At 29.5% G+C, this 18650-nt stretch overlaps 6 protein-coding genes across 6 annotated transcripts; 4 read left to right on the top strand and 2 right to left on the bottom strand.

Annotated features, from left to right (window-relative positions):
* Positions 1-105: 105 nt before the first annotated feature.
* Positions 106-2741, top strand: PNEG_03373 (hypothetical protein; the record flags this gene model as incomplete). The annotated part of the gene is made up of 9 exons (XM_007877265.1): positions 106-686; positions 730-790; positions 843-914; positions 960-1094; positions 1138-1281; positions 1325-1570; positions 1614-1643; positions 1691-1969; positions 2013-2741. 9 exons carry the CDS (start codon positions 106-108, stop codon positions 2739-2741), a joined length of 2277 nt encoding a protein of 758 aa, XP_007875456.1.
* Positions 2742-3433: 692 nt separating this feature from the next.
* Positions 3434-7322, bottom strand: PNEG_03372 (hypothetical protein). The gene is made up of 8 exons (XM_007877264.1): positions 7140-7322; positions 6992-7090; positions 6598-6939; positions 6485-6550; positions 5982-6437; positions 4189-5938; positions 3639-4144; positions 3434-3596 (listed from the first exon to the last, which is right to left on the bottom strand). The coding sequence occupies exons 1-8, from the start codon at positions 7173-7175 to the stop codon at positions 3546-3548; spliced, it is 3306 nt and encodes a 1101-aa protein (XP_007875455.1). The 5' UTR covers positions 7176-7322; the 3' UTR covers positions 3434-3545.
* Positions 7323-8155: 833 nt separating this feature from the next.
* On the top strand, positions 8156-9708 carry PNEG_03371 (hypothetical protein; the record flags this gene model as incomplete). The annotated part of the gene is made up of 2 exons (XM_007877263.1): positions 8156-8249; positions 8292-9708. The coding sequence occupies exons 1-2, from the start codon at positions 8185-8187 to the stop codon at positions 9706-9708; spliced, it is 1482 nt and encodes a 493-aa protein (XP_007875454.1). The 5' UTR covers positions 8156-8184.
* Positions 9709-9878: 170 nt separating this feature from the next.
* On the bottom strand, positions 9879-13279 carry PNEG_03370 (oxoglutarate dehydrogenase (succinyl-transferring), E1 component; the record flags this gene model as incomplete). The annotated part of the gene is made up of 6 exons (XM_007877262.1): positions 9879-10175; positions 10220-11322; positions 11369-11454; positions 11498-12536; positions 12578-13079; positions 13127-13279. The coding sequence occupies 6 exons, from the start codon at positions 13277-13279 to the stop codon at positions 9981-9983; spliced, it is 3078 nt and encodes a 1025-aa protein (XP_007875453.1). The 3' UTR covers positions 9879-9980.
* A 295-nt stretch (positions 13280-13574) lies between these two features.
* On the top strand, positions 13575-14307 carry PNEG_03369 (ribosomal protein L22; the record flags this gene model as incomplete). The annotated part of the gene is made up of 4 exons (XM_007877261.2): positions 13575-13587; positions 13714-13763; positions 13815-13992; positions 14036-14307. The coding sequence occupies 4 exons, from the start codon at positions 13575-13577 to the stop codon at positions 14305-14307; spliced, it is 513 nt and encodes a 170-aa protein (XP_007875452.1).
* Positions 14308-15183: 876 nt separating this feature from the next.
* PNEG_03368 (hypothetical protein) lies at positions 15184-18490 on the top strand (the record flags this gene model as incomplete). Its single annotated transcript, XM_007877260.1, has 10 exons — positions 15184-15292; positions 15340-15407; positions 15452-15563; positions 15608-15804; positions 15849-16628; positions 16674-16887; positions 16930-17471; positions 17515-17640; positions 17689-18009; positions 18053-18490. 10 exons carry the CDS (start codon positions 15184-15186, stop codon positions 18488-18490), a joined length of 2907 nt encoding a protein of 968 aa, XP_007875451.1.
* Positions 18491-18650: the final 160 nt, after the last annotated feature.

Raw genomic sequence — 18650 nt, 5'->3', positions numbered from 1 at the left:
AAATATAATAATCTTGTATGCAAAAGTGGTATTTAGAATAAAGGATTGAACGAAGTGAAATTATTGAGTTAGTTATTTATATATAATATAAATACAGATATTAGGATGAAACCAGATACATCGCCTCTGCTAGAACCGGGTTCGGGTACAGCATCATCAAATTCGTCACCTCCTTCACCTAAACTATTGGATACATTTCTTGCAGATGCACCTAATACACCTATTACGCCGTTTACTAATCGGGATTCTGGCAACAATACGGATAATACATCACCTCTTGATTTTTATAGTCAAGATGATAAAGATGTATGTGTTATTACACCTGAGGAAGCGTCATCACCATTTATATTTGCACAAAAAGATCAAGAGTTATCAAATAATGAAAAATGTGTACCAAAAGTATCTACAGTATATTTTGAAAAAGCAAATTCAGAGTATTCAGATGGTGAAGCAAGTTTTTCTATTCCTGATATTTCATCATTATCATGTAAAGATTTGAATGAAGAAGGTATAAAAAAGGGTGTTCAATATGAAGGGGGTGTGTTAGTTAAGCCTGAAGAAAATAAAACATCATGCCTTTTATCAAAGGAGACGATGTTTTCTCATGAAACTATATATCCTGCTAAAAAAGTAGGGGAATCATCAGAAAATCGAGGACGTCCAGCAGCATGTTTGTTTGTTGCTAGGTTTGAAAGATTAATAGAGTATAATTTGTTAATATTTTGATAGTTTATCATCATCTCGTACAGATGAAGAATTATGTGCATCTGTTACAAACCATTTTCGCAAGGTAAATATTATTTAAGGGTAAGAATAAAAAACAATTAATTGGAGTTTTTAAGTGGGGTAATTTGCTTAATGTAAAAGTATTAAAGGATTGGATGCAACGACCGTATTCTTTTGTACAGTTTGAAGTAAGGATTGGTAGTTTTTTGAATTTATACTGATGTAGAAAAAAGAATTTCGAGGATGCAAAAAGAGCTTTGCGTGAAGCTCATAATACAGTTATTGATGGGCGGCATATCCGTGTAGAAAAGGCGCGTGTTAATCGTACGCTTTATATTTCTCGAATTGGACAGTCATTAGAAGAACAGGTTTAATATTTTATTGTTAATATATTTTTTTAATTGATTTAAGGATGTGAAAAACTTGCTTGAGCCATATGGTGAAATCGAGGATATCGTAATTCCTTCTAGTTCTAATCAAATGCTCCGTAATGATATGGGAAAATGTTGTTTTGCTCGTTTTGCTTTTAGGGATGATGCGATTCAGGCGTTTAGTGTAATATTTTTTATTGCAATACTTAAATTAATACGTATATTAGAATCTTCGTCGTAATGGGAATTGGATTGTTGAATGGGCGCAGAACCTTGATCAAAATACTTCACAAATACCAATGATTCCTATTGATAAAACTTCTGTTTTTGTAGGACAGTTAAATCCTTCCTTGGTGACTAGGGAATCTCTTTTAAATAGGTTTAAAAAATACGGGGAAATTGTTGATTGTAGCCTTGTTAATAAACCTAATTCTAATCGAACTGCTTTTGCTTTTTTGCAATTTGAATCAGCTGTAAGTGTATTGATAAATACTGAAAAGATGTTGATTTTTTAAGACTAGTGCATCTGCTGCTGTTGAAAATGAGGTATTAATTTTGTTTTATGGGCGGGTTTTAACTTAGCTCTATTATAGAATAACAGTAATTTCCTTGATAGAGTAATTAGAGTACAGTTTCGCGAGTTGTATGATAAAACTGATTTGTCCACATATGATTCAAGATCGTTGCTGCCTTCTATTAATCCTCAATCTCAATTTGCTTGTAAATTTCCCCTTTCAGTTCCATTTATTCCGAGATTGCGTTCTAGGTCAAATGATTCTTTGTCTCTAACAAATAGAGGTTCTATTTATGGGCAAGATAATTCTGGTGTACATGGTTATTACCCAGAAGTGACTAATCAGGCATTTTCTATGGTAATTGGTTTTATTTATTCTTTATTTTTTTCTAATGGTTAAGCGATCACATGAGGCATTTATGGCAGCTTATAGAGCTGCATTAGCTGCGACTACGTCTTTGAACCAACCTTCTGCAATTAATACTCAGAATGGATATTCCGGAAACATTCAAGTGCCATATCCAGGCACTCCTGTCGGATTAACGAATTATATTAATTCAAATTCTTCTACTTCAGGATATGCTAACCAGCATACAATGATGAATATTCATCAAAATTCTAATATTATACCTTCACCGTTTTATTATTTTGCTGGAGGAATGAGTGTTCCTCCTCAAAATATAACGTCAAATTCTTTAAATCAGGATAGTTTATCTCCTCAACAGGAACGTGTTAAAGGAAACAATGTTTCTCCTCCCTTTTTATCACATTGGGGTGCATTTGTTCCTACATTTATCCATGGGCCAGGAACATCTATGCAAGCATCTGTATCGTTGCCAGGGCATTCTTTTTCGCATCAGGACTCGATGAATAGATTTTATCATTTTCCTGAGGGTATTTCTAATGGTTCTATGCATCCCGCATGGGATCCGTCCTTTGGTTATTATCGTCTTGATAATCAGTGCTCTCCAGAGATGCTTGCGTTTCCTGTACAAGTGCCGACTGTTCAAGACAATTTGAGTTCTAGTTTTCCTGTGTATGGAGAAGTTTCAGGACATAATACGGATCAAAATGTTCATCCACCTTATTCACATAATCAGGCTACTGTTAATGGAGGGATTACAACTTAATATACGGTCTTTATTCATATTTTAGGTGTTTGAATATTATTGACCGTTTGGTTATGATGTCTAAATTATGATTTATTTTATATTTATATAATCATTGTTATGGAAAATATCATAGGGGTTTAGGGTACTATATTGATAATGCTTTTACATGGTTATATAACAGATAAGCAATTGGTTAGTAAAAAAACGTATGTATTTTTAGTGATAAATAAAATCGTTTATATTTAGTTTCTAAAACTTATATGTTTCAATATCTATCCAGAAATGTGCTATATAGAGTTCAAATATAAGGATATAGTATATAAACTATCTTTCGACATGATGAAACTTTGTATTTGTCGAATATGAAAGTTAACCAAAAAAAATTAGACAATATGCATAGTCTATGCCGTCTCAGACTGATAAATAGGTTAGAAGACCAAGCACTGATGATTTCGTATAAATAGATATTGATCATGAGGTTGATCTGTATCATCATTGACATTGTTTTGCCATGCCTAAATAACTATAGAAATCATTAAGTTTATCTTAAATGGTGTATGAAAGTATAGAAAAGTTTCGCTCTTCAACGAGTAGTCCTTTAAAAACGTCCCTTGTGTATAATTTTGAATAGTTTTTTAATCGGTCTTGATATGCATAAAGCTGAAGTAAAAAATAAAATTGATATTTTTATTTAATAAATTTAAAAAAGCCTTCTGTTTGAAATTTGTTTATTGTAATTTTAAGAATCTCTTATAAATATTTACGTTTACCTTTTAAATGCAAATGAAAAAAAGGTAAAGTGAAAATTTACGGTACGATGACTTAAGCATTTAGAACATTGATAATGGATTTGGCTTGTTTTCCATTCTTGACCTATAAAGATAAGAAGCAAAAAAATGGATAGGATAAAACGACCTTTATCGTATAAGATATTGTTTTATTAGACAATTCGTCAAAGCATCTCATAAAAATGCTAGATCTTCCAGATTGCTGATAATCCGACTTAGAAACGACTCCATTCAAAATGGTTGATGATTTGTTTGGTTGATTAGTTTTTTTGGCAACCAAAACATTTTTCTTAGAATCAGAATCCAATGTTGTAATCCAAAGAATGCCAGAGCCGAGATACTTCCATTGTTCTGGACTTGTTTGGATAAATACTTTTGCTTTACTTTTACTTAATATCAAGCCGGCTTTTTTATTAGAACTTTTCGAAGAATCTGTAGGTTTAGGTGTCGTATTTAATGGACGATTACTAGAATTACACTCATAATTTGTAGACTCGTGATTTCTAAAAATTTGTAATACCCAAGGATTATCACGATTAATGATTCTATATGAAACAATATAGAAAAGATCTGCATTGCTATCACTTTTAAATTTTGACAAAATATATGAAATTCGATCTTGTATAAAGCATGCTTCAAAACATTAATTAATTCGAATATAAAGACTAAAACCTTACCTATGCTTATTTCTTGCTTGGACTGTCTTACTATCGTAGAATATTTTTGTAATTCTCCACAAACAATAATTTCTTGAGAAGATAAATTACAAATTTCTAACGTGAACATATCCGTTGTACATGTATATTTGATTATAAGGAACACTTTTTCTTCAATATCAAAAACGTTTTTCCAAAATGTAGAATTCCAAAAGAATACGGTTGCCTTTTCACAAAATAGTATTTCACTATTTTCAGATGAAAGTGATGGAGGTAGCTTATTAATTAATTTACTGTTTCTATATAGGATTTCAGTATGATCCGAATTATTTTTATTCGATGAAGTTTCAGATGTTTTTGTAGCATTAGGATCTGAATATGAGAATCCTAAGACGGAATCATTAAATATCATAGAAGTCAATGATATTCTTCCCAAATCTGGCATAGGAAGTTGTGGTGCTGTTGAAATTTGAGATGTATTTAAATTAATGTCTGAGGATGTTTGTTCTTCTGTGGATGAAGTTGTATCTGACTCAGTCTTGGTCTTTCCTGAGCTTCGAGTTGATTTTGAAGAAATAGAAACATCAGAATCAGTGGCTGATTGAGTTATATAGTCTTTATAAGATGATGATAACTGCTTAAACTCATTTTCTTTTGAATCCACGTTTGAATTAGAAGATTTGGATGATGAAATCGAATTATTTTCATTAATAAGATAAGATGTTGATGTTGCCTCCGAAATAGAATCCGGCCCCAATTCTGTAGAATATGTACTGTGTTCAGAAGATTCCTGTTCATCAGTCTTTTTATTATCAATATCTGGCGATTTTGGAACATCTATAAAAGATTCATTTTCTTCTGGTAATGTTTCGAGTCTAATTTTTGATGTTCTTGAAAATATATATGAATTTGAATAATTGTTTGGTCGGCTATTTTTATCAGGAAAAGAAAATATACCATTTGATGTACGATCTGGAGGCTGAGGAAATAAATGAGTATTCAAACCCGACTGATCAAAGGTAGGTCTAGATATTATTTTTTGCATATATTCTGCTGACTTAGAAATAGTTGATTCAGATTTGTTTTGATGAGCTACAAGAACATTATAAGTATTGAGATGTGGCTGACTTGCAGGTATTGATTGATAATTTCTTTCTTTTGTATTGGTACTTTTTAATTCCACATTTTCAATGACATGATTATTCTTCTCTGATGTTATAGATAATTGATTTTTAGTATGAGATTTATCTTGATTTTGAGATTTTAATGATCGCGATGGTAAAAGAATTTTCTTAAATGGTGTCAAATCAGATGATAAACGATGATTCATTTCATCAAAAATAGTAGGAAAATTTCCTGTATCTTTTGGAATAACAGGATTACCTACTGGTGACAACTTAAATGTTGAATAATTGATGCTTTGAACTGCGCGACTAGATGAAAGTAAATTGATCCATAGTTTCTTGAGTTTCTTGCTAGCAGCAGTCAAATATATTTGCTCACGTTCATAAATAGAAAGTATAAAAGTTTGTTCATCATCCGTTTCGATAACTTTAAATATCCTAGTTAAAAAAGGCTGAAACATAAGAAATTTATATTTAGGAACTTCTATGTCCAGAAATAATATAACATCGGTCAAAAGAATAAGTTCAATGTATTTTTGAATAATTTCACCAGTAATACTGTGAATCATCTTAAGAAAGAAATTAGATCGAGCAATTATAGAGCGAACAAATGGAAGTTGAGGAGGCTGAAGATCCAAAATATATTTCTTAAATTATAAGATAATATTAAAAAAATGAAATAAATGATACCTTTGGTTCAAGAGTAAACAAATCCCTCATTTTACTAACATCTAATTCCTTTTCAACCTGACGAACACTACAGGTTAAATTATGTAGCATATCCATATTATTAGGAGCAGAAGGTGTCTGCCCTATTCCCTCTCGGATCATTTTAATATGTCCACGTGCTTTGGAAAGTAATAAGTGAAAACATTGATGTGCATATGAAAATTGTTCACTTAATTCATCATCTGCATCTGCTAAAGCACGAAGAAATTTCCGAAAAATCCGCGTATATATTTTAACTCTATGTAAAGGACTACTTAAAAGCCATTGACATTTTTTAGTACTCGTAGATTGTAGAATTCCACAATTGCTCAATGCAATAGTTAGCCATTTATGATTATCTGGACTTAAAAACTGATCATCTAGTTTTAACGTATATACCGATATATATAATTCGAAAGATTCTAATATCGTATCTGTCTTCAACATGTTAATTTTCTGCATTTAAATATTTAAGAGCCTCTTACAAACATTGGAATAGTATTCATCAATGTTTTATGAAGCAAATGTTGCGGAATATACATTTCAAACGTCTATCCCATATGTAAGTCTTTTTCTATCATAAATAATAAAAATATACATTGATAATAGAGCTACTAGCCGTAATAAAAATACTGATACAACGAGAAATAGTTTCCAATGATGATACATTTAACTGTGACATAAGCGCTCCCCGTAAAAGCAATTCCTGAAAAATAGAAAGCTCTATTATATATGTCTTCTCCGTCATCCACCAATGATTTAAAATTTCTGATAATTTAATTGATGAATTTGCAAATGATAGATTTTCTGATGGTACACTTGATATAGATGCCGAATTCGAACGTTGTATCGTAAGTGGAGGAGAAGGCGGTGTATATGCCGGAGGCTGCATCGATATTTTTTGTGAGGGAACATAACTAGGCAATGGATCGAAAATATTCTAAATATTATTATATCATAAATAATGATTATCGTATAAAATAAAAATATACCGATAAAGGCTCTGCTTCAAGTCCTGTTTGGATTGCACTTTCAACAACCCGTATTACTTCATCAATTGACTGTGGTGTACATAATGCAATTTCTCTTGACTACATATTACGTTAAAATCTTGTTTTTTCCCTTATATATGCGTATTACATCTGTATTTGGTGTATGTAATGTATTTTTCATCATAAAGTTCGAGGCATCGCGTTATTAATAACGCGTTTATCTTTAATATCTTGTTATATGCGTGTTATATCTGTGTTGTATGCGTTATATATGCGTTGTATATGCGTTGTATATGCGTTATGTATGCATCACAAATCTTGCACTATTTTTTTGTCTTTAAATCCAACCGATTTTTTGAATATTTGTTTTTGATTTTAACATTTGTTAAACGCATTAAATCTTTCCTTTCTAAGCCTGTTTTTTCCTCTTTTTTATACTTTTTCTCACCTGGCATTCATACGCTAATCCTCTTTTTTACGTAAAAATATAATTTCGCGTTTCGCTGGTACACAAACGCGCGTTTCAGTAAGCAGGGGTAATCCGGTCTCAAATCCGTTGAGTGGGAGAAATGAGTAGGTCTGAGGGGGTCGTGAGTGATGTAGGGTTTGTATAGTATAGGGTTAGGGTTGTGTATAGGCCTTGTTTGATCAGGGTTAAGGGGCTTGGAATGAGTTGAAGCTAACGTCTTAAAAGATTTAATAAATTGATAATAAGAAAAAGAAGTAAAAAGTTCTTAAATATGAAGAGTTACTTATTTTTTTCATAGGAGAGAGTATTAAGATATCATATTTGCTTTTTGTTTGGAGGAAAAGGTGTCAATATTGACTGATATTGAATTATAAAGTATTTAGAGATAATTTTAAAGAAATACAGATTATTAGAAGGAAAAGCAGTATATTTTGTAAAATTTGTTAGGAATTCTTATAGGGAGGTATATAAGGGTTTTTTTTCGCTTTTTTTTCTTTGAGAAAAGGGTTATTTTTGAACGAATAAGATATATAATATTGACGTAAATAAAGTTTCTTTCATTGAAGATATTTTGATAAAAAGAAAAACAAACTATTGTCTTCTCAATTTTCTTCTGTTTAGTGGAAGGGCTATTTTTAGTTTCTGCTTTTTTTTGGTATTTTTTGATTTATAATTTTGAAAGAAACGTGTTTGGGTCTTTGTCTATTTTTTTTCCTGGAGTTTCATGACTTGTTTGAAAGAATCATTGCCTTCAATATTTTGTTTTAAGGAGGGAGATATCCTTGGAAAGTATATATTTTTCTAATCTTTTTAAGTATGCTTATTTTATAGTTCTTATACTGTAATTAGAACTCTTAATCGCGGTTCTTATGGTATTGTTTTGTTAGCTCATGATTGTCAAAATTTTCAGGTTGCGGTTAAGGTTCTTGTTCAGTCTTCTCCTGAATATAAAACAGAATTTGAAATATTGTCAACTTTACCTCCTTCAAAACATATTATTTCATATAAGACTTCTTTTTCTGAAAATGGATACTTTTTTATTGTTCTTGAATATTATCCACTTGGAGATTTGTATGAGTCTATTATATCTAATAGATTACCGAAGGATACGGAAGCTATTCGTTCATTTATGCTTCAACTCATAGATGGTGTTTCTTTTCTTCATAAAAATGGTGTATATCATCGCGATCTTAAGCCTGAAAATATTTTGCTTTTTTATGATATAGAAAATAATTCTATATCAGTTAAGATTGGTGATTTTGGTTTAGCAACTACGCAGAAGGTTGTTAACGATGTTGGTACTGGAAGTAATCGATACATGGCTCCGGAACAGTATGAAATTCCTGTTTTCCATTCTTTTGGAGTATATCATTATGATGCCTCTAAAGTAGACATATGGGCTCTTGGGATTTGTCTTTTAAATATTGTTTTTTCAAAAAACCCTTTTAAGATACCTTCTGTTAGTGATTTGATTTTTTCGGATTATATACGAGACCCTATTTCTCTTTTTGATGTTTTTCCGAATATGAGTGAAGATACGTTCAAGGTTCTTCAATGTTCTTTGGTGTGTTCTCCAGAAAAACGTTCTTTAGATGAAATGAGATCCGCTATTGAAAATTTGCTTGAATGGACAGTTGATTCGCAATATATTGAGGAGAACTCTGTTGAAAAAAAATTACCAATATTTAATTATGAAAAGATTTCTACTACTGAGGCTAGAAAGTCTTTGCGTTCACCAAGTATTGTGTCATTTCCATATCATACTCCTTTTTCATGGACAAGGGTTCTTCAATCTGCTGATACATCTGAAAATAAGAATATTAATGATACTGAAAATAGTATGTTTTCAGATGTTCCTGTATTTCTGGTTCATAAAGCTGAGGAAGATGGCGTGGAAAAAGAAAAAAGGGATTCTGCTGGTTCTTTGGATTCCGGATTGGGCACAAGTATTGAATCATATTTACATATTAATCAGACAGGAATTATGGATGATAAAAAGATACCTAAAAGTGCTCTTGATAACACTGCTAATATTATATTTCCAACAAGTGTTAAAGGATCAAAGAGCCATCTTTTATTTGGTAAAAGTTGGGCTGATGATGATGATAGTTCCGATGATGGATCCGCTATTTCTTTGTATGATCTTCCTCAGAAGCCGAATTATAATGCCTATGAATATGTTGAAAATGTAACTGAGACGTCGAATAAAAAAGGCGATGATCTTTGTTTATGGACGCTTACATTGTAAGATAATATTTTATATTTTTAAGTAATATGTTTATTTCCTTGCTTTACGATTTTTGGGTGTATCTAATTAAAAACTATAAATATTATATGGAATAGATATTATGTGGAACAAATTTTATGAAATATTATTTATATTATTTTTATTTTTTATATTTTTTAATTTTCTTTGCCTCTTGATTGTTCAGAATAGTTTGAATCATTATCTCAATAAGGTCTGTATTTGATAATAGATATGTTTATTGATATTTTAAAATAAGTGAATTTATTATCTACTTATAAGCTTTCAAAAGCATTTCTAATAAGTTCTTCATGCTCTTGTTTGTGCTGAATTTTATTTCCCGTAGCTACAGAGGCTGATGGTAATCTTCCTACATATTTTATTTTTTTATTTTTATGAACTTGAGTTTCACGAAGAACTGTTTTAAGACGAGGCTGTATATATTGCCATGCACCTGCATTTAAGGGTTCCTAAAACATTAGAATTGTTTATTTACATTTTAAATAATATGTACCTCTTGGCACCAAATCAATTCTTTAAGATTTGGATAACTATCCAAACATTCTTTTAAACCTTGAAAATGAAATGGATGAATCTGCTCACATCTTACAATAGCAGTATCATTAATTTTGCGTTCTTGACGTTCTTTATAAAGAGAAACATATATTTGACCCGTACATAAAATTAATTTATTACATAGTTCACGAGGTTTAAGAAACCCGTTTTCATGACCAGGATCATCCAAAATACGTTGAAAATGTGAATTTTGAGAGAATTCTGATAGATTTGAGCATGCCAATGGATGTCGTAAAAGAGATTTGCTAAAAAACATTATAAGAGGTTTGCGAAATTCACGATGTATTTGTCGGCGAAGAAGATGAAAAAGATTTGCAGGTGTAGTTGGATAGGCTATTTGAATATTACATTCCTGGTGTTGTCGTTGAAGTCTTTCTTTTGATGGAAATACACGATAATCATCATTGACCAATTGAAGATAACGCTCTATTCTACCTGAAGAATGTTCTGGTCCTTGTCCATCATATCCATGTGGAAGAGACAATATAATTCCACTTCGTTGACGCCATTTTACTTCTGCTGAAGCTATGAATTGGTCAATAATGCACTGTGCATTATTTGCAAAATCTCCAAACTGTGCTTCCCATACAACTAAAGAGTTAGGAGATATAAGTGAATATCCATATTCAAAGCCTAAAACACCAAATTCACTTAAAGAAGAATTACTTATTACAAATTTTGCTTGTTTTGGATCAATAAAGTTTAATGGTATATATGTGTCTTCATTTTCTTGATCATGAAGAACTGCATGTCGTTGCGAAAAAGTACCTCGTTCAACATCTTGACCACTTAGACGAACATGACATCCTTCCATTAAGAGAGTAGCAAATGCTAAAGCTTCGCCTGTTGCCCAATCAATATTTTTTTCTTCTTCAATAGATAGTGCACGATTTCTTATAATACGTTTTAGATTGGGATGGATATTGAAATCTTTTGGATATAAAAAGATTTTTCTTCCTAAATTTTTAAGAGTTTCTTTGTCTACAGAAGTTGGAAGATGAGGAAAATTCTTTACTGTAAGGTCCCGAGGAGATGCAAATCCTATTGTTATTTTAGAATAAGTTTTCCTAATAGTTTAAATTAATACCATTCCATGCACTTGTTAACCATTCACGAGATGTTGGTTTGTAATTCTTTGCTTTTTTGAAACTACTTTCAAGAATATCCCAAACACTATACCATATAAGTAAAAATATAAAAAAGATATATTTTGGACCATTTTTTGTGTTCATTAATATCTTTTTCACTAAAGGATCCTTCTTTTATAAGCTGTTTTGCATATTTTTCTAACGTCGACGTTTGTTCTATAATTTTTCGATACATCAAAGGCTGTGTAAAACTTGGCTGATCTGTTTCATTATGCCCATGTCTTCGATAGCACACAATGTCTATTACTACATCTTTCTTAAAAGTAGCACGCCATTCACTAGCTATCTTGCATATAAATACTAACGCTTCAACATCGTCTCCGTTAACATGGAAAATTGGAGCATCAATACTTTTAGCGATATCTGAACAATATGGAGTAGATCTTGCAAATCTTGGGTCCGTAGTGAATCCTATTTGATTGTTAATAATCAAATGAATTGTTCCTCCTGTTGAATATTTAGGAAGTGAATGAAATCCCATCGTTTCATAAACAACTCCTTGGGCAGCAAATGCTGCATCTCCGTGTAATAATATAGACATAGATTTGGAATGTTCTTGCTCATCATTTGCATAAAATTGAATCGCACGAGTCTGTCCAAGAACAACAGGATCTTTTGCTTCTAAATGGGATGGGTTTGCAACCAGAGAAAGATAAACGCGTTTTCCAGATGGTGTTGGACGTTCATAATTCATTCCGAGATGATATTTTACATCTCCTGAGCCTTCGCTGTCTGGATCTAAAGAACCTAAAAACTCTGAAAATATAGATTCATTGGGCTTTTTAACAACATTGGATAAAACGTTCAGTCTTCCACGATGTGCCATTCCAATAACAATAGACTCAATACCGAGATCAACGGAATGATCGATTAAAGCTTTCATTCCTGGAATAAGAGACTCGCATCCTTCAAGTCCAAATCGTTTATCGTTTGGATATTTTGTTGCAAGAAATTTTTCAAAGGAATCACTCCAAATTAATCGATCAAGAATACGCTGTTTTTCCTCATTATTATATTGATAAGGAATAGGAATTTCAAGTCGTTCCCGAAGCCAATTACATTGATATCTATCTGGAATATGAACATATTCAACACCATATGATCCACCTGTATATATTAATTTAAGTTTATAAAAAGATAATGTTTACTATATAATCGTTTAAGATTCTCTACTATAGAAAAAAGAGTCATTTTAGACTCTTCTTTTGTAGAAAAAGCCGGCAAAATTCCCGGGCCGAGATTAAATTCTGTATTAAGATCTTTTTCCGTGAATCCATAATATTCTAAAGTTAATTCTTTTGGGATTTCTTTTATTAGATCATCTTTCGCTTTAATACCAAGAGGATCAATATCCGCACATAAATGACCTCGGACCTGGTATGCTCGAACTAGCAATTGTACTTTCAAATGCTGAATAATACTAGCACTATCATCCATTCCTGTAGGAAGCGTCGGAATCTCTCCAATTGACGCTGGAATGATTGTTGTTGGTGGCTGAAACGCGTAAATAGGCTTAATATTCTTATTACTCATATTTTTAAAATATATTTGCCACGAAACATGAACATCTTCTGGATTTTTTTTCCATACTTCATACATTGCATCAATATAGTTTGCTGATGTTCCATGAAGAAACGAATCACTCCATTCCTAAAATGTTTTTTAATATCTATCATTTTATCATCTTACTAACTTACTGGAGCTTTTTTTAGAAATGCTATTGAATGTATTCTTTTAATAGACCGTCCTGCGGTATTTATACACTTCCAGGTGTCCTTTTTTTTCGTGAAAAAAGGGTTTTTAGTAATATTGAGTATCTTTTTTTGAAAAAAATAAATATTTCTCCCCATTATATGGCTTATTTTGCCTTTTTTGCCTTTTTTTTTTTCTACTGATCCTATATGTCGTTTAGTGTATAGTTGCCTAGGCAATCTAAAAGGTTATTAGGGTTAAAGATGAATAAAAAATATCTCAATTTTTTACAAGAAAAAATATAGAATAGGCTTTATTTTTATTTTATAATTCTTTTTAGTCATAAAAAGTATCCAGTTTATGTATTTTAAACGAATAGCTGGTGACTGTTTTTTATACTATTTTTTTTGACGAGTATCGAGTGGATAACGTTTAAAAAAATTGACAAGAAAAATGGTCAGATATGGTGAGTTTTTTAGAGAGTTTTGAGTGTTTTAATTGTTTGTTTTATGGATTTCAATGGGTTTTTTATATATTGTTTTTTATTTTTGCTTTTTTTTCCGATAAAAAATGAGTACTAACAAGTAGTTAGCTTCAGAGCCAAGTAATCCAGCTAAATCAGCTAAAGCTCGTGGAGAACATGTATATTTTATATTATTTTATTGTCTTTAATTATGAATTGATTGTTTTTAGCTTCCTGTACATTTTAAAAATACACGAGAAGTTGCACAAGCAATTAAAGGTCTTAGTTTAACAAGGGCATTTCAATATTTAGAAAATGTTAAAGAACATAAGGAAGCAGTTCCTTTTAGGAGATTTCACCGTGGTCTTGGACGTACTGCTCAAGGAAAACCTTTTAGAGTTACTTTAGGTATTAATTTGGATTATATATATGTATATTGATTAGTTTCAAGCCCGATGGCCAGAAAAATCGGTTAGATTTATAGTTGATTTGCTTAATAATGCAAAGAGTAATGCGGATTTTAAAGGACTTGATATAGAAAATTTATATATTACACATATTCAAGTAAATAGAGCACCAAGACAACGTCAGCGGACATATCGTGCTCACGGTCGAATTAATCCTTATATGAATAGTCCCTGTCATATTGAAATTATTGTTTCTGAAGAAACCGAGACAATAAAAAAAGCAGACGATTCTAAAGCTATTCAGCGCAATAGATAAAAGAGTTTTTATAAAAATGAAAGATAGTTTAAAAAATGCTATATAGTTGTTTAGGAATATGTATATAGTTTCTAAACTGCTTATGTTGAGGAATAGATATGATCTTAAGTAAATGAGATAAAGTGATGTATATTTATTTTAATTACAGTTGTATATATTAAGGATTATTCAAATATGTATAAAAAAGAAATATATAATAAATAAATACTGAATAATTCATTCTTTATATTTATTTTATTCTAAATTATATCATAGGATAATTTTAGATTTCGACTTTATTTTTGATACTTGTTTCAATAAATTTAAATATTTTTTTAACCATTCTTTTTTTTTTATTAATAATTGTCTTCAACCCTAATCTCTTTTGATAAATCCCATTTCAAAATATTTCTCCTCACTTTTTTCTAAATCTTCAATATTATTATATTTTTTATATAACTTTTTAATTGCTTGATTCCATCTTTTAATATTTATAGCCTTTTATTTTACAATATTTCATCAACAATAACCTCTGAAAATACATTTTATTTCCTATAAAAGTTCTTTTCTTTCTGTTACTGAATCTTTCTCTCTTTCAATCATCTTAAGACTTTATTATCAAATTTCTTTTATATTTTTAATCCAATATCTTATTAAATTAGACTTTTTTTATCTTTCTATATTAACATTTCTTTATTTTTAATATTTTTTTAAATTTTTCTTAACATTTTTTAAACTTTTTAACCAAAGTTTAAATTAAAATTAATCGTTTATTAAATTTTTACATAATTTCTGAACTTTTTGATAATCTTTTTTAAGAGAGTTAAAAAATAAGACAAAAATCACATAAAATGCTAATAATTTTTGGTTATTTTTGATTATTTTTGATTATTTTTAATGCAATTTGTTCAACATAATATTAGATCTTTATTTTTTGACAAAATAGAGTTTCGTGAGTCAGGAAATGAGGAAAAAAGGTTAAACGTTACAGTTATTGAAACAGATGGTCAATATTTTAGAGCTAAATATTAATCTATTGATATATATTTTTAGGAATTAATCTATATATTGGGACATCAAATGGATATGTTTATCATTTTGTTTTGGAAAATAGGAAAAGTGTATGTTTTTTAGGTTAAATTGTCATAGTATAAGACTTATCTAGTTGTCATTGTTTCCGGAATTTATTTTTGCTTCTAAACATAATTTATTGGAGAAAAAGTTAGTGAAATTAATTCTCGTTTTGTCTCAGATTACTTGTGTGGTTATATTGTGTGGTTTTTGTGATCTTGAAACTTATTACTTTTCTTAATTTTAATAGGAAATGTTCTTTTTTTCTGTAATTATCCGGAGCTTTCTCCTGTGTTTGGTCTGGAACCTATTAAGGGTGTTGTAGATATTTGTCAGGATTTGGATAAGTATGGAGAAACAGAATTAGATGGAAGTGTTATCTTAACAGTTTTGATGAAAAGAAAAATAAAACGAATTAAGGTTAAAGATACGATTTCTGTTGTTTTAGTTCGTATTTTTATGGTCTTGTAAAATATTTAATTAAAGTTTAGGATATTGATTATTCTTCCGTAGTTTCTATATGTCAGAGAGGATTTATTTGTTGTGTTGCTACTATTTCGTCTTACGAACTTATTAATTTTGAAAATAATAGAAGGATACCTCTTTTTCCTATAATTCAAGGGAATGATCCTCTACATCATAATTTTTTGCGAATATCTACGCCATTTTTAAGACCTATAATTATAAGTATTTCTAAGTCAGAGTTTGTTGTAACAAGTTTATTTGATGGAAAAAATTCTGTTGGATTATTTGTTGATATAAATGGTAATATTGTGCGAGGAACTATTATGTTTTCCGAATATCCAATTTCTTTAGCTTCTGAATTTCCTTTTTTGATGGCTTTAATGGATAATTCGTTTGTTGAAATACATAATATTATTGATCAGACACTTGTTCAGGTTGTTCAATCTCCATTATTAGGATCTATTACAAATATTTTCCGTACATTTGGTCACTATTGTATATTTTCTGAATCTCTAATGAAGAAGATTGTTATGGTAAAAGCTATGTCTTCTAAAGATCCAGAAACTCGAGATGATGATATCAAAAATAATAAATTCTTAGAAGAAATGAATATTGCCACTAGGTTATCTAGTATTCCTTCAAAAGTTTTTTTAACTGGAGAGAATGGAATAAGTTGTTTAGTATTTGATTCTATTTTAGTCCATGTTGATGAGCTCTTGAATCTAAAAGAAATAGATAATGCTCTTCTTTTTATAAAAAAATTTACTAAAATAATAACTCCAGAAAATATTCATAGTGAAAGAATTGTGAGTTTTTCTATTTTATTTGATTCTTTTAACTGGGTTGTCTAGTATCATGAAATTTCATATATTCGTCAGAAGTCTGGATTTGTTTATCTGGAAAAAATATTATTTGATGATGCTATTATTCAATTTGAGGAATCGGATATTGATCCTAGACTTGTCATTTCTCTTTTTCCTGTGTTCGACGTGAAATTAGATGGAGTTATGACATATAAGGGAGTTGATGAAATTATTTGTAGATTAGTGGATATTGATAATATAAGTATTAGAATTTATGTGATTATTGCATTATTAATGAACTTAGTTTCTTCTGAAATTTCTGGAAAATTTGATTCATATGTGCAATTATCTGATGAAGAAATTGAAACTACTCAGAATTATAGAAAAATTTTGTATCAGAATGCATTAAATACATTAAAGAAATATCTTCTTAAATATAGGCAAAGAAAGGGATTGGGAAGTATAGGTACTGGCTATAAAAATAAACAAATATTTCAAGTAGTTGATCTAGCCCTTTTGAAATTGCTTGTATACTTAAGTCCTGAAGAAGATTCAAATGTTTTATATAAATTAGTTGATTCGGGAGTTGAATGTTTTGATGATGCTGTAATAATTTTTGAGGAAAATGAGAAATATTTCCTTTTAAGTAAATTATATCAAAATATGAAAATGCAAAATAAGGTTTTGGAGATTTGGAAAAATATATTGGATGGAAACCTGTCTGATCACGAATTTCTAGATGGTGAAAAAAAAATGAAAGATTATTTATTTGAGGTGGATGATGATAATTTACGTATTGATTACGCTATATGGTTATTAGAAAGAATGCAACATATTGGAATTGAGGTATTTTTATTTTTATATGTTTTAATAGCTATTGAAATTTTAGTTTTTTATTAATATTAGCTCTAAAAAGCCATTCAAGTTTTCTATAGATGAAATGGTTAATATATTCCGTTCTCGGAGTAAGATATGTCTTAAGATTTATTTAGAATATCTTGTTTCGAATTTTAGTGTTTGTGTGGATTTTATTTATTGACCTTTTTGTTTCTAATCAATTTAGAATTTGTCTTTTTTAAATGAACTTTTGTTATTATATCTTGATGAAATTATTAATTACTTGCAAATTCCTTTGATTAGAGATGCTACAAAAAAATCTATTAAAGATTATAGTGAATTAAATGACGACAAGTTGCCTTATTTTGAATATTTATCTACTTGTATGATAGAAAATGATGAAAGATATCAAAAATTCGTTTCCAATAGGATTAAGTTGATTGAATATTTACAATCAGTTTCTGATTATGATTTTGAACTTGTTTTAAAACATTTGTATTCTCAAAAAGATCTACTTTTAATCGAATTAGTGATTTTATATGGAAGAGTAAATTTAATTATATATATATATCTACCTAATTTTTTATTAGTTTTCTAGGCATGAAGAAGCACTCACAATTTTAGTTCAAATTTTAAAGGATTATAAAACTTCTGAAATTTATTGCTACCATCGAGGTTTATTTGTTAAATCATATTATGATAATAAAGATTCTAATGAATTTCTATCACAACGAAAAAAACTTTTCAAAATGTTACTAGATCAATATTTAAAACTTCCTGATTATGATCAAAGACTTTCTAGAATATCTTTTCTTCTTAGACATTGGAATATTTACTTGGATGCTATTTATGTTTTAAACACTATTTCAAATGATTGGTCTATTGAAAAAATTTCTGATTTTTTAATTACTATTTTACAAAAAAACATTCAAGAAAAACATCATTCATTTCTTATAAAATCTCTTCATCGTGGTTTTTCTACATTATATGATTATTCTAAATTTATCTCATTTACTAACAAATTTTAATAGCTATTAATTATTTTTTTAACATTTATTTTAATATAAATTTTATTAATTTATCGATTTTTAAACTTAATTTTTTTAAAGATAGATTAAATAGATATTATGCAAGTATGAGGATTTTAGATAAGAAATAGTGTTTATAATCTGTCTATAATTTCCTAAT

Source organism: Pneumocystis murina (assembly GCF_000349005.2).
Source record: "Pneumocystis murina B123 chromosome Unknown supercont1.17, whole genome shotgun sequence".
Lineage (NCBI taxonomy): Eukaryota > Fungi > Ascomycota > Pneumocystomycetes > Pneumocystales > Pneumocystaceae > Pneumocystis > Pneumocystis murina.
The sequence above is the reverse complement of the archived record's forward strand: the minus strand, read 5'-3'. Positions and strand labels throughout refer to the sequence as shown.

Bases quoted from the DNA above. Each gene is read 5' to 3' on its own strand.
- PNEG_03372 (XM_007877264.1), bottom strand. From the start codon at position 7,175: ATGATGAAAAATACATTACATACACCAAATACAGAT. The intron at 6,551-6,597 runs GTATATTTTTAT...CATATGGGATAG, and splicing joins CTAGTAGCTCTATTATCAAT to ACGTTTGAAATGTATATTCC. The intron at 3,597-3,638 runs GTCGTTTTATCC...TTATCTTTATAG, and splicing joins CAATATCTTATACGATAAAG to GTCAAGAATGGAAAACAAGC.